Source organism: Corylus avellana, chromosome ca10 (assembly GCF_901000735.1).
Source record: "Corylus avellana chromosome ca10, CavTom2PMs-1.0".
In the NCBI taxonomy this organism is placed as follows: domain Eukaryota; kingdom Viridiplantae; phylum Streptophyta; class Magnoliopsida; order Fagales; family Betulaceae; genus Corylus; species Corylus avellana.
The window spans coordinates 6,699,276-6,714,305 of NC_081550.1; the positions used below are offsets into that span (position 1 = coordinate 6,699,276).

Sequence of the window (15,030 nt, forward strand, 5' to 3'; positions counted from 1 at the left end):
ATAAAAAATTAAGGGGTGATTGGCCACCCCGGACCAACCCAATTCGGGCTGGGGGTGGCTTCGGCCACCCGGGCCTGGGGTGGCTGAATCCACCCCATGGCCCTTGGGGGTGGTCCGGCCACCCCCAAGGCCAGATCTAAAAAAAGAAAAATTGTTTGGCCATTGGGGGTGGTCCGGCCACCCCAATGGCGAAACGATTTTTTTTTTAGTTTAGGTTTAGAGGGTGATTGGACCACCCCCAAGGGCCCCTTGGCCAGCCATTGGGGTGGTTTGAGAGCCACCTCCAGCTAAAATGTGGTGGTCCGGCCACCTCCTATGACCAAGATGGGTGGCTAGCCATTTTATTATTATTATTATTTTAATCTGAAATATTATTTTTTTTGTAATGGGACATGTGTTCTATTTGTGGTTTTAAGATTTTTAAGAAGAAATCTCAATCATAAACTAAATATTCTCCAGTCCATTATGGACCGGAGAGGATCCTATACCGGTAACATGCGGCATATCACAAACTAGCTAATAAAAGTCAACCATTTTCAAAAGACCGAAGCTTCCGGTCAGCATAAATTCTCGTTTTTATGTTTAGAGATTTTTTAAGGCCCCAATAATGTAAAATTATTATTTTTTTTTTTACCATAATTTTACAGCTTTTTATGTACTAAAAGTTCTTTTAAGCTCTTTAACGTAATCTCAAACATACTTTTAAGTTTTTATCACATTGGAGCCTTATAATTTTTTTCTTAGAAAATTTTTTATTATATAATTATTAATTGGGGGCTTTTTTTTTTTTTTTGAGAATATTAATTGGGGGCTTTAAGCAGCCGCCTAAGTTGCCTAAGGGTGAGTCCGCTTACAAAACAAATATTATGCTCAAAATACACAGCAACAATGATACATAATTATGTCGATCACATTTTTAGCAATAGAAGTCCTAAAAAATAATAATAGAGATGTATCTTTTGACCTTGACCCATGTCTACTAATAGCGTATTAATGGAATATACGTGCTTTAGAGATTATCGATCAGAATTTTATCTTAAATATTCATCCCATCAAAGAATAAAACAAAATTAATTATGATTTTGATTTTAGAAAGGACAAAGTTTTCTTTTAGGTTGGAAGAATTTTCTTCAATCTAATCTATAAAAGTGACATGTGTTCATTAAACAAATGAAATGCACATATTTTTTTAATAGTAAAGATAAAATTGGAATAAATTTTATTAAAAACTCATGTACATCTCACATATTATTAAAAAAATAGACACATATCACTTTTATAAAATAATTTAAAGAAATTTCTTGGACCCAGAAAAACTTTGTCCTTGATCAAACACTTGTAATTATGTTTAATTTAAATCGCAAAAATATCTAGCGGCATATGGGAGGAATTTCTTACACACAAACATCTCCTAGGTGGCCTTCAAGGAATCCCAGGAATCACATATCAGCAACTTGTTGGGTCCCAGATTCGATTCTTGAACTTTCTTCAAAACAAAAACAAAAGGAAAAACAAAAAGGAACAAATAATTTGCGGTTAGAGGCGCGGGGAAAGCGAAGCAAAATGTGAGCCACAAATAACATTATAACGGTCACCTAATTCGTTATTCATTAACCATAAGGAATTCATTAATAATATATTATAAAAGGAAACTATTATTATTATTATAATAATATATTATCCAGAATAAATTATTCGCCACAGGGGTCGTTGCAGAGTCAGTGACCCAACCAACCTCCATGACCAGGCAATGGCTCTAACGCCTTCTTCTTCATCCCATACTCTCCTCCAATTTCCGCTCCCCACTCACTCCACAACCACTCACTGCTTCCTCTTCTCCGACCTCACCGTCAGCTCTAGCCTTTTCCGGTCGCCATGTACACCGTCGCTGCTTTCGTCTTGCCGGAGCAAGATCTCTGCGATTTCTCCGATCGTAGTATCCAGGGCGAAATGCTCTGCGAAATCTACGGCGGAGGAGGACCTGTTGTCGGAACCGGAAACCCTAGCTTCCGGTGGTGGCGACGACGACGACGATGCGAAGGTCCAGGACCAGAGCTCGGTGGCTGCCAGTAGACCTATTGGTTCGCCGAGAGTCGCGACTTCGCTGAGTGAATCTCTCTCCCTCGGGATTCGCGAGCCGGTTTACGAGGTCCTTGTTCTTCGCTATGTCTTCGTTGCATTTAATTTCTTATTATGAATGTTTCGATTTATCAACATCCAACGATGGTTTTTGGTTTTTCTCCACGTCTGAGCTTCTTTCATAATATTAATATGGCTTACCTCACAGTGGTTTTATATGATTTTCCTTATTCTTGTAAAAGTATTGGTGATCCTACGTCCGGGATTCAGTCTTGTACTTCATCCGTCATACTCTTGTTGTACAAATTACGTTTGAAAATTTCTTATTAAGAAATCTTTTAGTTTTAGAATTTATTTTCGTCGCCTAGCTATAATTTATGCTCACTTTATTTTGTTGACTTAACTGTATAAGTAGAGCGCAAAATACCAAGTTGCATGTCACACAAACTTTTTATTCTTTTCTTTTCCCTTTTAATTCCCTTTCAAGAGGTGTTATCTCTAACATGAATGTCGTCATTGTTTTGCTTTTCCCTCCCATAGGTGGTAGAAGTGACGTCAAATGGGATAGTATCTACTAGGAAAATTAACAGACGCCAGTTATTGAAATCAAGCGGTAAGGAAATTTTTTTTCCATATATATTTAGAAATGCTATATGCCACACTTTTATCTCACTTTGCTAATGTGGCACTCTCAAGTAGCCCTTGGATCAGCCCTTGTAATGTCTAACAATGTCGAGTAATGCTATATACCATATTAATATCCTACTTTTATCCCACTATGGTGACATGACAGGGTGCAAGGGCTATTGCACCCTGTCATGTCAGCATAGTGACATAAAAGTAGGATATTTGTGTGGTATATAACATTTCTCTACTCTTTTTCTTTTGTGTGCTTGGATGTAGTACAAGTAATATAATAGTATCTGAATGTCATATCACTGAATTATCCTTCTTCTTTTTCTCCTAAGACTGTTACCATTGCTTACCTCATCTGGATTAGATATTAGTTCTTCTTGTTGTTTCTGTTTGTTGCAACATTAGCTTGTTACTTCCATTGCTCAATAATTTATGATACACAAATACACACAGATAAAAACATGCATAACATGTAATGACAATGTTAATTTTCTTATTTTTCTCTGTTGAGTAACTTCATCTTCAGGTCTTCGTCCACGGGATATCCGAAGTGTCGATCCATCGTTGTTTTTAACGAACTCGGTGCCTTCATTGCTGGTATTGTGCCAACTTGTGCCCTACCGTTTAGTAGTAGTTAATATTGTTTTTTTCTTTTCTTTGTTTTATTTGTTGCTTGATTAATTTGATTTACATTAGGTTTGCCTTTTGACTTGAGTGCTTATACCATATATTGCTTTCTAAGTGAGCTCAATGGTACTAATTCGGAAAAGTTGATTGCTTATATTTCTTTTCATTCTTTCCACCAAAACAGAAGCTGCCGCACTTGAGATTTCTGTATCTCCAACTCCACATGTATAGGAGGTGTGAAATAAAAAATACATGAAGCCATTGGTTTGGTTTCTGATAAATAGCAATTGGTTTGGTTTCTCTTTTTGGTTGCATAAATAATTATTTTTAATTATTCAAGAGAATGATTCTTGACATTGCCCACTTTTTATTTCCAAAGAAACAAAAAGGGAAATAGGAAATGCAAAATATAATTAAATGAATGAGAGAGTATAATGGAGGACAAGGTGGCCATCATAGAAGTTGGGAGTAAAAAGTAGACAAACCAGTAATTTTTTTTTTCTTTTTTCGGATAAGTAATAAACTAATCTCATTGAAAGTGTAAGGCGCCCTTAAGCATACAAAAATTATACAAAAGGAACCACCTAACTAGAAAGAGAACTCATTAGACAGAACTAAGAATTTTCTTTTATAATCTGTAGAAGAACAGGTATGCTTTGCGTCATGGTGATCTGCCTAAAACAGAGGAGGAAGGTATCAAACAGATAAAGTGGGATGTTAAAATGAGGATGTTGGTTAAAGGAAAGTTCAAGAAGACGACAAGGAATGAAATTCTTTGTGGTTTATGGGGTATTGATGGAGTTTTGGTGTGATTCTGCTGTCTCCGAATCTGGTTTTTCTGTTAGTATTGGTTTAGTTGTTTTAGGGGTGTTCTAGTTGCTGTAGTGATTTGCTAAAGTTTTCTTTGTATAGTGCTGATTTGTTTTGTTAATGAAACTTACTCATTCATCCAAAAAAAAAATAAATAAATTAAGGCATAAGGTCAAAATATGGAATGCATCCATGGAAAACTGGTTAGGGTGATATTATTTAACAGAGCTAAACAATCAAAGATGGATGAAAATGATCAATAAATTGGTTCATATTCATCAAAAAAAAAAAAAAAAAAAATTGATCAATAAATTGGTCCCCAGTAATTTCAGCCCTCTTTGCTGAGAATTAGGACTCAGAACTCTTAGTCTATCATTCTTTCTTTCCCCCTTCTGATAGACAGAAGTTCCTATCACTTTTACAAAAATTGGTTTTCTGATCCATGTGCTAGGTACGTGAGCATGCTATTCTTCTGAATCTGGGTTCATTGCGAGCTATGGCAATGCAAGAGCGTGTCCTTATTTTTGACTACAACAGGTAATCTTGTCTTCCGGAGCAGTACAATTATTCTTAGACTTCTAATTTTCATTTGATATAGCTTCAGAGTGAACTGACATTGGTGTACTTGTTTCATATTTTGATAACTTGTAGTAAAGGAGGGAAGGCCTTCAGAGAAATCTTGCTGAAAAACGTGAATGGAGGGCCATGTATGCCATTTTCTCTTGAGGTTAGTTTTTCCTTTGTCTCTGTTTTTACATACTAAAACACAACATCACCAGATGCGTGTGGTTCATACTGCACTGCTACAAATTTTCCTCTAATAAGGCAACCTTTACTTTGTAGTGTACTATTTCAATATTTTTCATATATCGGAAGCTACTTTTTTTCTGTTTATTGGTATTATCAATTATCAATGTGAAAAAATGTCTGCTTGGTGAATTCTCCCACAATGTGGATTTAGAGTTGCACATGTTAAACTTTTCTGAAACCCGTTTTTGTACTTGTATTTAGCATTTCCATTGGCATATGTAGAAGAGATAATAGGACTATACATGGAGAGAGAGATAGAGGCAATGGGAAATGTTTGATCAGATAAGATGAAAAGGTTTTGATGTGGAAGATTTATTTTTTTCTTAGAGAGCAAAATTTTCCTTTTATAAAATCTCTTCTTGAGAATCAAATTGAACGGAGGTGTTATAGCCAGCATGGACCCATAAAAATTAGCTAGAGGAACTTTTAGACATTATGGGTTGCAACAATGGTTAGTGACCTCTTAAATACATAGTAGGTCTTCTCTTGTACTTTTCGTGTATGTGTCTTCCTTTTTTTCTTCAATAAATTATTATTCATAAAAAAATAAAAAATAAAATAAAAAAGAGAAAAAGAAAAAAGAAGTCTTGAGTGAGTTTGTCTTTGAATCCAGTTATGGAGAATGTCACTCAAAGAAAGAATATCATAATAAATTACATTTTCTAGCCTTTATGCTTATTCATCTCAATTTTCTAAATCCTAGTTAAAGTTGTGAATAAACTTGTTAGTTCTTATAATCAAGATTAGGGGGATGAAAAGGCAGAGGACCTCATGGATCAGGAGAATTGCACGGTCCCCCAAGGAATGTTGCCTTTTCTGGAAAGTGCTGTAGAGGCTTCCAATAGAACCTAAGTTGTAGCATGCACTTGCACTTATATCTAGCAAATTGTATTCCGTTCCCTCCACCAGATGTAATCTTTCATGAGATTCTCTCTCTCTCTCTCTCTCTCTCTCTCTCTGAATTAGGTAAAGATAATAAAGTCATGCCATTCATATACCTGCTGTTTCAATTTGAACATAATTGCGAAGAGAGCATTTATTGATATTAAGATAGTAAAGACTTTATGATCATGCATATACATCCAATATCCATGGCAATGGGTATGAAATTGAAATCATATTTGCATTTGTATTATAACATTGTTCAACTTCAGTAAAACTGAACTTATGCATTACAGATCTCATTGGTAACCATATGATTATATTAAGTCTTGAAGAGAACTTTTTTGTTGTACTTTTAGGTTGTTGAAGCGGCATTGCTTTCACGCATACAGCATTTGGAGCAGAAATTAATCAATTTAGAACCTCGAGTGAGTATGGGAACATAGTGAGTATACTTTTGTTTTTCCCCATTTTTTCTTCCTTTTGGCTCCTCTTTGTGAGCGTGTTTGGTTCTGGAAAGAAGTTGTTCTAAAACTTGGAAGTGCTTGTACTAAAACTACAGATTAGTAGAAATTGGGTTTAACGAATCTCTTTGAGACATTGTATGCCCTGTTGTTGGTGCAATGTCCCCAACTCATAATAGAATTCTGAAGTATTTTGGGAAGTGCGTTTGAGTACAAATGCTTTCTGGATTAATTCTTGAACTATACAAGCTTCAATATTAGGATAAGAATTTGCAGATACAATTATGTCTTGTTTCTTCATTGTAGAGATGATGATGCAGGATAAGGAAAGAATATTTAGTCTTTGGATTTATTTAGCTTTTATTAATTATTTAGGTCATTAGTATTTACTTCATTTGATTTTAAGAGTCAATGTTATTTTGTAATTCAATAACGGGCTTGGCCTAAAGTTAGTCAAATTGGAGTTAGGGTTTTGTTAGAGTCTAATTTAAGTCTTCTTTTGTACTCCTATGGAGACAACTTATGATCATTGAAAAACAGATGTTTTCTTTGAGGTGTGACTCTTCTCTTTTGGTAGTGAGACTCTGGTCCAACCTATTCTTGTTATTTTGATGAGACTCTGAATTAACACAAGATTTATCTTTATTTTTCTTTGCTGTCTATTGTTTTCCCTTCTGTCCTGCGTCAGATGAATGTGTCACTCGCTCTCAATCACTCACTTTCCTGTGGAAATGTTATCAGTAATTTGCTATTTGCTTCAGGTACAAGCTCTACTTGAGGTTTTACCGAACCGATTAACTGGTGACATATTGGAGGAACTTCGTACGAGCAAGCAAACCTTGGTATTATGGAATTAACTCTAAATGGCTTGCATTTGTTTAGTGCATTCAAAAGCAAATGCTCTTATTTTATATACCTTTTTTTCTTTTCTTTTCTTTTTTTTTTTTTTTTGTGGAAGGTTGAATTGGGTTCAAGGGCAGGGGCTCTCAGACAAATGCTGCTTGATCTTCTAGAGGACCCTCATGAAATACGCCGTATATGTATTATGGGAAGAAACTGCACGCTTAAGAAAGGAAATGATGACATGGAATGCTCTGTACCCTTAGAGAAGCAGATTGCTGAGGGTAAGCTATGCAAAGGTTTCTTTCTTCTTGACTTCTCAATAAAAAAGGTTTGGTAATTGGTACACATCAAAATTCATAAATATTGATTTTTATTCCATTTGATCTTGCTATATGCAGAAGAGGAGGAAGAAATTGAGATGCTGCTGGAAAATTATCTTCAAAGGTTATTTCTTGGTCCATTTCTAGTGCATGTGAAGCATGTTTGGTCTATGTGGTACACTGATACCACAAATTAATATGCTTCTTGCATATCATTTTGGATTCCTTTACTTTCACATTTATCATTACTTTCTCATGAAGAGAGATACTGGCTTAGAATCCATGTTTTGCTCTAGAAAGTCATTGGTTGCCTTGCTCTAGAATCAAGCGTTATTGATTAGTGAGGCTAATTTTTTTACTTATTACTGCAACTGCAGATGTGAATCTTGTCATGGTCAGGCTGAAAGGCTTCTTGACTCTGCAAAGGAAATGGAAGATTCAATTGCTGTCAGTTTGAGGTCTGGTGGACTGGTTTTAATTTTCATGATTTATTTATAATCTGTACAATGTCCTCCAATTGCTTCTATTGATCAGTTCTCGGAGGCTTGAGGTTAGCAGAGTGGAATTGCTTCTCCAGGTTGGGACATTTTGTGTGGCAGTTGGAGCTCTAGTTGCAGGTATGCCTTCCACTGGAACAAAACAAATCTCATGCTTACAATATGCATTACATTGTGCTTTGTATATAGTTGATACATCATTTGACCACCTAGGAACTTGCCTTGTATGATAAAACCTTTCCATGAACTTCTGTTCTACAAACCTTTTTTTTCTTTTTACTCGGTACTAAGACTAGAAGGCACCTCTCTTATAGGTTGTCAGACTGACAAGTGCAATTAGCATATAAGTATCAATAGTATGACCCTTTGTGTTAACAATTAGGTGATAAGAATAATGCTGACTACTCGAAACAAGGTGGTGAAGTTCGAAACCGTTCTTGACCAATTAGATTTTGCAAGAAAGGTGTGCCACCCTTGTACACCAAAAGTATACAAGAGTAACACAAGAAAAATAGCATCTAAAGTTTAGCAGCTCTTGAAAATCCAACATTTGAAAAAGAAAATCGCTGCAATCCAACCATAGAGCATTCTAATTAATAGAAGTTTCAGATCCAAGGTTGAAAGTTCATGTCTCTCAGACGTGAAAGTATTACATTCTCTCCAAATATACCACATAAGCAAGGGTACATATTCCAGATCATGACATTTTTTATGTCTTCCAAAATGTCCTCTGCCTACAAGTCAGCAACTCCAACACTGAGCAAGTCATGACCTGCATTACCCCCAAACTGTAATAAACAAGTGAACAAAGTTCCCTCGCATCTTGCATTTTTAAACAATGATAATGTCTAGTGAAAGTTGGGGCTTGGTATTATCAAAAGAAAACTGAAGCTTGAGTTGTTTATCAACCCCTCTGATAGTCTGATGTCATCAATGGTGGTAACCTTGAATCCTTGTTTGCCCAATAAGAGAACAAGGAATGGACTAATTTCTAATTCATTCTCCATAGAAATTTAGGCATTATTTATTTATCTTTTGAAATATTTTGACTGCAAAAATGATCATTTCACAAAAAATTTGGAGTTATCTGAATGAGAAACAAATTATGATACTATGGTCATTGATTGAAAATCTTTTGACGTCAAAGCATTATGAATCTAATTGCACTTAAAGCCATGAAAGAATTACTTAAATTAAATGCTTCCAAATAATTCATATGCATTTGCCAGCCAAATTGTTGAATTTTAAAGTGGGATGGTCCGTGCAATGTCACGCATTATGTCCTTGTCAAGACATCGTTTACTGGCTGCAGGTATTTTTGGCATGAACTTGAAGTCCTATATTGAAGAACATGTGGTACGTGTCTCCCTAAAGTCGAAACACTTGCCGTCTTTTAAGTATATGAGTCACTTCCCATTTGCCTTGGATTCATTACCACTTGAGCATGTTACCACAACCTTACTGTTTGAGTTTATGCAGTTTGCGTTTTGGCTAACAACAGCTGGGATAATTTTTGGTGCTGTTGTCGCTTTTTTCCTTATGTACTCCTATCTCAAGACAAGGAAGATACTGTAAGTAGTAAATTCTTCCGGTGCGTAGGTGTAGATTCAATTCCTTTGTACAAAGTAGTGTTAGAAAAAATCGCTTTATTAGGATAATCCTCAAGTCTCCCGTAAGGAGGCATTTACCATCAAGTGGCTGACATTAAAACAAATTTAAGCCTACGAGTTGAAAATCCTTTTTTCTCTTATGGATCCATGGACCCTAATCACATCTCACCCATTTTACAGGTGAAATTTCGTCAAAGAGCATTTGGTTCGGTTCCAGCTAATTGGTAAATTATACAAGAGGGTCCTGTATTCTTCTCATCACGCTTCATATAATTTTCATTAAAGATTATTGGTTGGCTGTATGAACTTTCATAAATAGTTCCTCAATTGCTCCAGATACTGGCAGTGTTGAAGGTCTCGTCAGTTTCTGAGCCATTTGTTTATCCAACAAGTAAGTTGCATGAGCATTTTGTACATGGAACTAGCATTATTTCCTGAAATGATTATTGAATTGAGATGGGAGTGGCACTATGAAGCGAATGTGACAAAAACCTATAAAATGAAAGTAGAAACATCCATCTTCTGATGCCTTTGTTTGTTTTACCGTTGAAATCCATGGCTGATTGAACAACTACAGGATTAGCAGTAACTTGTGTTAGGTCAGGAAGATGAAGGTCAATATAGGCTGGAAGAAAGACCCAAGCGTTATTTCTGAATCCTGGTGGTTTTATTTAGTTTAGGCAGCATGAGTCGATGCCTTCCTTTATTTGACAATCCTTTGATATAGAGCGTTCACTATGCGGTTACTATTATGGAGGTAAGCCTTTTTGTTTTCTTCTTTTCCCCTCTCTTCCTCTCTTGATTACTGTAATTCATCCCTAGCACAACCTATCACTCAGCCGCCAAGCTTGTAAATTTGTAATATATATATATAACCAGGTGATCAATCATATCAACTCATCAAGTAATTCGAAGCCGTCCTTCTCTTATGTAACTTTGAGTTGTCACGACTGAAATGATATATTTCTTTTATAAACTTTAACAACATAAAAATTGAAAATGGAAAAAATAATAATAATAATAAGAAGAAAAAAAGAAGCGTGACACGCTACCACACAATTTTTTCCAACCAAAATCCTCGCATCCTTTGCTCATATTATTTGTTCCCTACAACTGCTTAATAACAACCCGGTAACCTGAGAATTATGCTTTATTAAGCGGAGGTCATTAATTCGAATATCTTTTCTCGTTTTTTCTCTCTTTGTGCAGACATGTCAAAAATAAAAAATAAAACCCCGATAACATCCTTTCCTCATTTTTTGTGTAGATCCTGATCGTTCTCTTATTATTGACATTGTAACCCTTGTCGCTATTGGTTGCTTTAATTTTACTACTATGGTTACCATTGGAGCCATAATTGGCATCTTTGCTGAAAATGAATATTAGAGTAATTTTGTAAGTCACTCTTGTGTCACTCTTTAAGAATTGGGTAATTTTTAAAATCACAATTTCATCAAAATTCAATAATGATCAATCATAAGGCAAATGGTGATTTTAGAAGTCGCACCATTCTTGCAGTGACTTCTAGCATTACTCTAAATATTAGGTGTGCTTTCTTGTCGAGTGAGATTTTGGGCCTTAGTTGCCTTATGCAGGCCTATAGTGCTTTGGTAGTTGTTTTGGACTTCATTTTTTTTTTGTTTTTTTTTTAACGAGTCCAAACCCAAGTAATTGTCCATAAAATTAAATAATAATAATAATAATGAACACATGTCGCAATATTAAGGGCGATGATGTGGAATTCTATTAGTTGAGGCTAACAGAATCTAACAGAGGTATTAAGTTAGTCTTTTCCCATAAGTCGGGTATCATTTATGATAGGATTTGAACCCCAGGTAAAACAAAAAAATGCAAACCCAGATACTAATAAAATATGTAATCCTTTTTTTAACAAACTCAAACCCAAGTAATTTTTTATACAATAATCGAAAAGTAATCCTACAAATATAAAGCAACCACTCATAAGGTCCAAGATCTAGACTTGTTACTCAAATTTCAATAATAAAATTACTACATAGTCCCCACATGCATAGCCAAATAAAACACCAATCACCTCGGCGGTTTTGTCAAAAAAAGCAACCAAAAAAAAAAAAAAACACATTCCGACAATTCATCTTACCAAACAACAAAAGTATTATGCAATTATAATATCAAACCCAAGTAGTAATACAATCATAGTGTATAAATTAGATCACAAGGGAAAAATTCGTAGTGTTGTGGAGAAGAAGAAGAAGAATAAACAACTAATAGTGGACTTTCTATTGATACCATGGAAATATATAAAAATGGAAATGTATTATTTTACAATATAGGAGAAAATTGATAAGCATGTTATTTTGCTCATGGGTGTGTGCATCCGTTTCCGTAAGGCTGAGATTCCACATGGAAGCCACATCTCAAATGAGCTCCACATAACAATCTAGTAAACAATATACAAGATAAATGTGGACATTCTTGTGTATCATTTCGAAGCAAAATTTTTTGCATTTCTTCGTAATGCGTCGATTTTTGATTTCATATAGTATTTCTGAAAAACGATCTTTCGGCCGTGTCATCACACATTCAAGGAAATTAAAATTAACACACGCCACCAATATAATGCGTGAGTGTATTCGTTTACATGATTCAACTGTGTTATCATAGCAATGTCGTCTATGATCTTTATCAGCTGGAGAGGATTGAAGAAGACGAATGTGAAATGAAGTGGGACGAAGAGAGGGAGAGGTAAGAACCTTGGCCTGAGCTTCAAATACTGCAAGGATAATTATTTCCGTCATCAAAATAATAAGTTTTCGCAGAGATTTCTTGGCCATTGTTTCCTAAGACTACTCAAAAACTTTTCTTGTTTGGAAGTAAAATAGAGAAACAATATATAAGGATTAGACCTTATATCATTATCACAATCGCGTGGCTTGGCACCATTTGACGAAAGGTATTTTCATTCATACGATGACATTTTTTTTAATTACTAAAGCTCTTCTTATTCAAAAAGAGCTACTTTAAGGGTTATGACTTTAGAAATATATAATATTCAAGTTAACCAATTGTTGGTTCATGTAATATATTTTGGCTATGGACAAAAGATTTTGCAAATTTATTTACGCAATTAATACGTGATTCTTGACAAAATTTAAGTAAACTCATGAAAAAGAGCAATTTTAAAGAAGTGAAGAATGAGCATCCATTACATGCAAGATATTAGATCAAAGCCTCCAATTAAATGGTAACTTGAAAAAACTATTGGTTTGAAAATATTGATAGGCATGTAATACTAGAGTATATGTTTATATGAAGTGCAAATAATCATATCATACATTTATGAAAAAAAATACTATAAATAATTTGCTGGGGAGAGAAACTAAACATACTATGACACTACTTCTAGCCCTAAAACTTAAGCTAATGGGCTTATGTATATTAACCACTCTTTATATATATATATATATAACAATGTGGGACACAAACTTTACAAGTGTATACACACCAAATCTCTCCTCACTTATGAGTCTTTTCTACATTGACACTCATACCAGCAGCAAACATGAACTCTAATACCAATTGTTGGGGATAGAAATACCAAGGAAGTCAAACAATAGTAAATTAATATACATATTAAAACACCACTTCTAGCCCAAAAGCCTAAGCTAATGGGCTTGGGTCTACTTATGTATATTAACCACTTTTTTTCTTTATACTTTATCAATGTGAGACATAAACCTCACAAGTGTATATACAACATAATTAAAGTTACAAATAAAAGTGACTTATGAGAATGTTATATCTATAACAAAAGAAAACTTATAAAAGTAATAAAAAAAAACAAATCTTTCAAATTATGGAAGGACATTTGAAACCCCAATAGGATAAAAACTTTAGCGAAGGCAAAATTAATTGTTATTTGCTTAGATAAACCTTTGAAGCACCTTAATAACCTTTATTGATTTTTAATTATCTCTGACGACAATATAAATTTTATAAGCCTTTATGAGAAAAAAAATCATTGTTAAATCATTACGATTTACATCATTACTTTTTTAAAAATATATATAGAAATTTGAGATCATTAAAGAAAAAAATTAAAATGACCACATTTAGAGCATAAACAGGATTATATTTTCATTAAAAATAGATGATTATTCAGGATAGTTCTAATAATACAATGGCCATGTGAGTCTCCACCATCTTGCTTCACATTGACATATGAAATGTTAACTTTGCACTCCTTATGAGATGTTAATTGGTCAATTTGTGTTTTAAGCATGTCATAGTATTTTAAAGGTAACTTTTCTTAAAGAATTTTAGATAAATGTTATACACACTTCCAAGTACTCACTCTTTGACGTGATAACGAAATCACCATTGGATCATTGAATTCTACAAGTTCTTTCATTTAATGGTAATTTTTACTGTAACGTCAATGAGTGAGTACTTGGGAGTATGTGTAAATGAAATTTTTGGCAAATGAAGAGTTAGTCAAGATAACAAATTTTTGGCAAATTATATTTGTTGTGCATGCACTTGTGAGGTTTGTGTTCCACATTGAGAAAGTATAAAGAATAAGAGAAATTAATATACCTAAGTCGACCCAAGCTCATTAGCTTAAGCTTTTGGGCTAGAAGTGATGTCACAAAATGTATATTAATTTACTATTGTTTGACTCCCTTGGTGCATAGCTAGGTTGGCTTCCGCTGCTGCTGATATGAGTGTCTTGGTTTGACTCTGGTAAAAAAGTGGTTTCTCTTGGAATAATTAGCGTAACACTCTTGTGTGTGGGGGGAGTTTGGTCAATATGGTAGAGACTTACAAGTGAGAGGAGATTTGTTGTACATTCACTTGTGAGATTTATGTCTCACATTAATAACTTATAAAGAATAAAAATGGTTAATATACCTAAGTCGACCCAAGCTCATTAGCTTAGGCTTTTGGGCTAGAAGTGGTGTCCTAATATATATATTAATTTACTTTTATTTGACTTCCTTGGCACTTCTCTCCCTAACAATATTTTTCATTTTTTTTTTCTAGGTCACAGGAAAGCTATAAGTAATTAAGAAGTAATATTTGACAATAAATTTGTGTATTCCTTGAGGATTTCAACTGGTATTTCTTCAAACAAGTAAAATGCATAATCTATTGGTTTTAGAATACTCATTTTTGGAAAAAATTAAAATTAAAATTTGACAGTGTGTTACTTTAGCATTCATTGGCTCGATCACTAGTAATAGTAAGCAGGTGGGAAAACTATTTTTCTTGTTGGATAGCTTGGGATATGGCTATGTCGGATTTCGATATATGCCCAGTCTAAGAATACTAATTCTTGGCAAATGAAAATTTGACAATTTTTTACTTAGAGACTTTATAAAAATAATGTCTCTTGAATTAGATCACGGGCTTCCATAAAAGCTTAAGCAATTAAAAGGTAATTTTGGGTAGTAAACAAGTAAATTGGTATTGT

The 15,030-nt window shown here is 34.4% G+C and overlaps 1 protein-coding gene across 4 annotated transcripts; it reads left to right on the forward strand.

The window, feature by feature from the left end:
- Window positions 1-1,694: 1,694 nt before the first annotated feature.
- On the forward strand, window positions 1,695-10,494 carry LOC132164180 (magnesium transporter MRS2-11, chloroplastic). 4 transcript variants are annotated; one of them, XR_009438357.1, is made up of 16 exons: window positions 1,695-2,149; window positions 2,620-2,692; window positions 3,242-3,312; window positions 4,604-4,689; window positions 4,804-4,879; window positions 6,204-6,272; window positions 7,070-7,150; window positions 7,267-7,432; window positions 7,550-7,595; window positions 7,849-7,929; window positions 8,006-8,088; window positions 9,281-9,324; window positions 9,448-9,539; window positions 9,759-9,802; window positions 9,915-9,969; window positions 10,156-10,494. XR_009438357.1 is itself a non-coding variant. In XM_059574618.1 (15 exons), the coding sequence occupies exons 1-14, from the start codon at window positions 1,751-1,753 to the stop codon at window positions 9,760-9,762; spliced, it is 1,371 nt and encodes a 456-aa protein (XP_059430601.1). In that variant the 5' UTR covers window positions 1,695-1,750; the 3' UTR covers window positions 9,763-9,802; window positions 9,915-10,121. The 4 variants fall into 4 exon arrangements, 2 of the variants coding, with proteins under 2 accessions (XP_059430601.1, XP_059430600.1); XR_009438356.1 differs by having other exon boundaries at window positions 9,759-9,969; XM_059574618.1 differs by lacking the exon at window positions 10,156-10,494 and having other exon boundaries at window positions 9,915-10,121.
- Window positions 10,495-15,030: the final 4,536 nt, after the last annotated feature.

Coding starts and splice junctions, on each gene's coding strand:
- LOC132164180 (XM_059574617.1), top strand. CDS start 1,751: ATGGCTCTAACGCCTTCTTCTTCATCCCATACTCTCCTCCAATTTCCG. Junction 2,693..3,241: donor CCAGTTATTGAAATCAAGCG/GTAAGGAAATTT, acceptor CTTCATCTTCAG/GTCTTCGTCCACGGGATATC. Junction 7,930..8,005: donor TCAATTGCTGTCAGTTTGAG/GTCTGGTGGACT, acceptor TCTATTGATCAG/TTCTCGGAGGCTTGAGGTTA.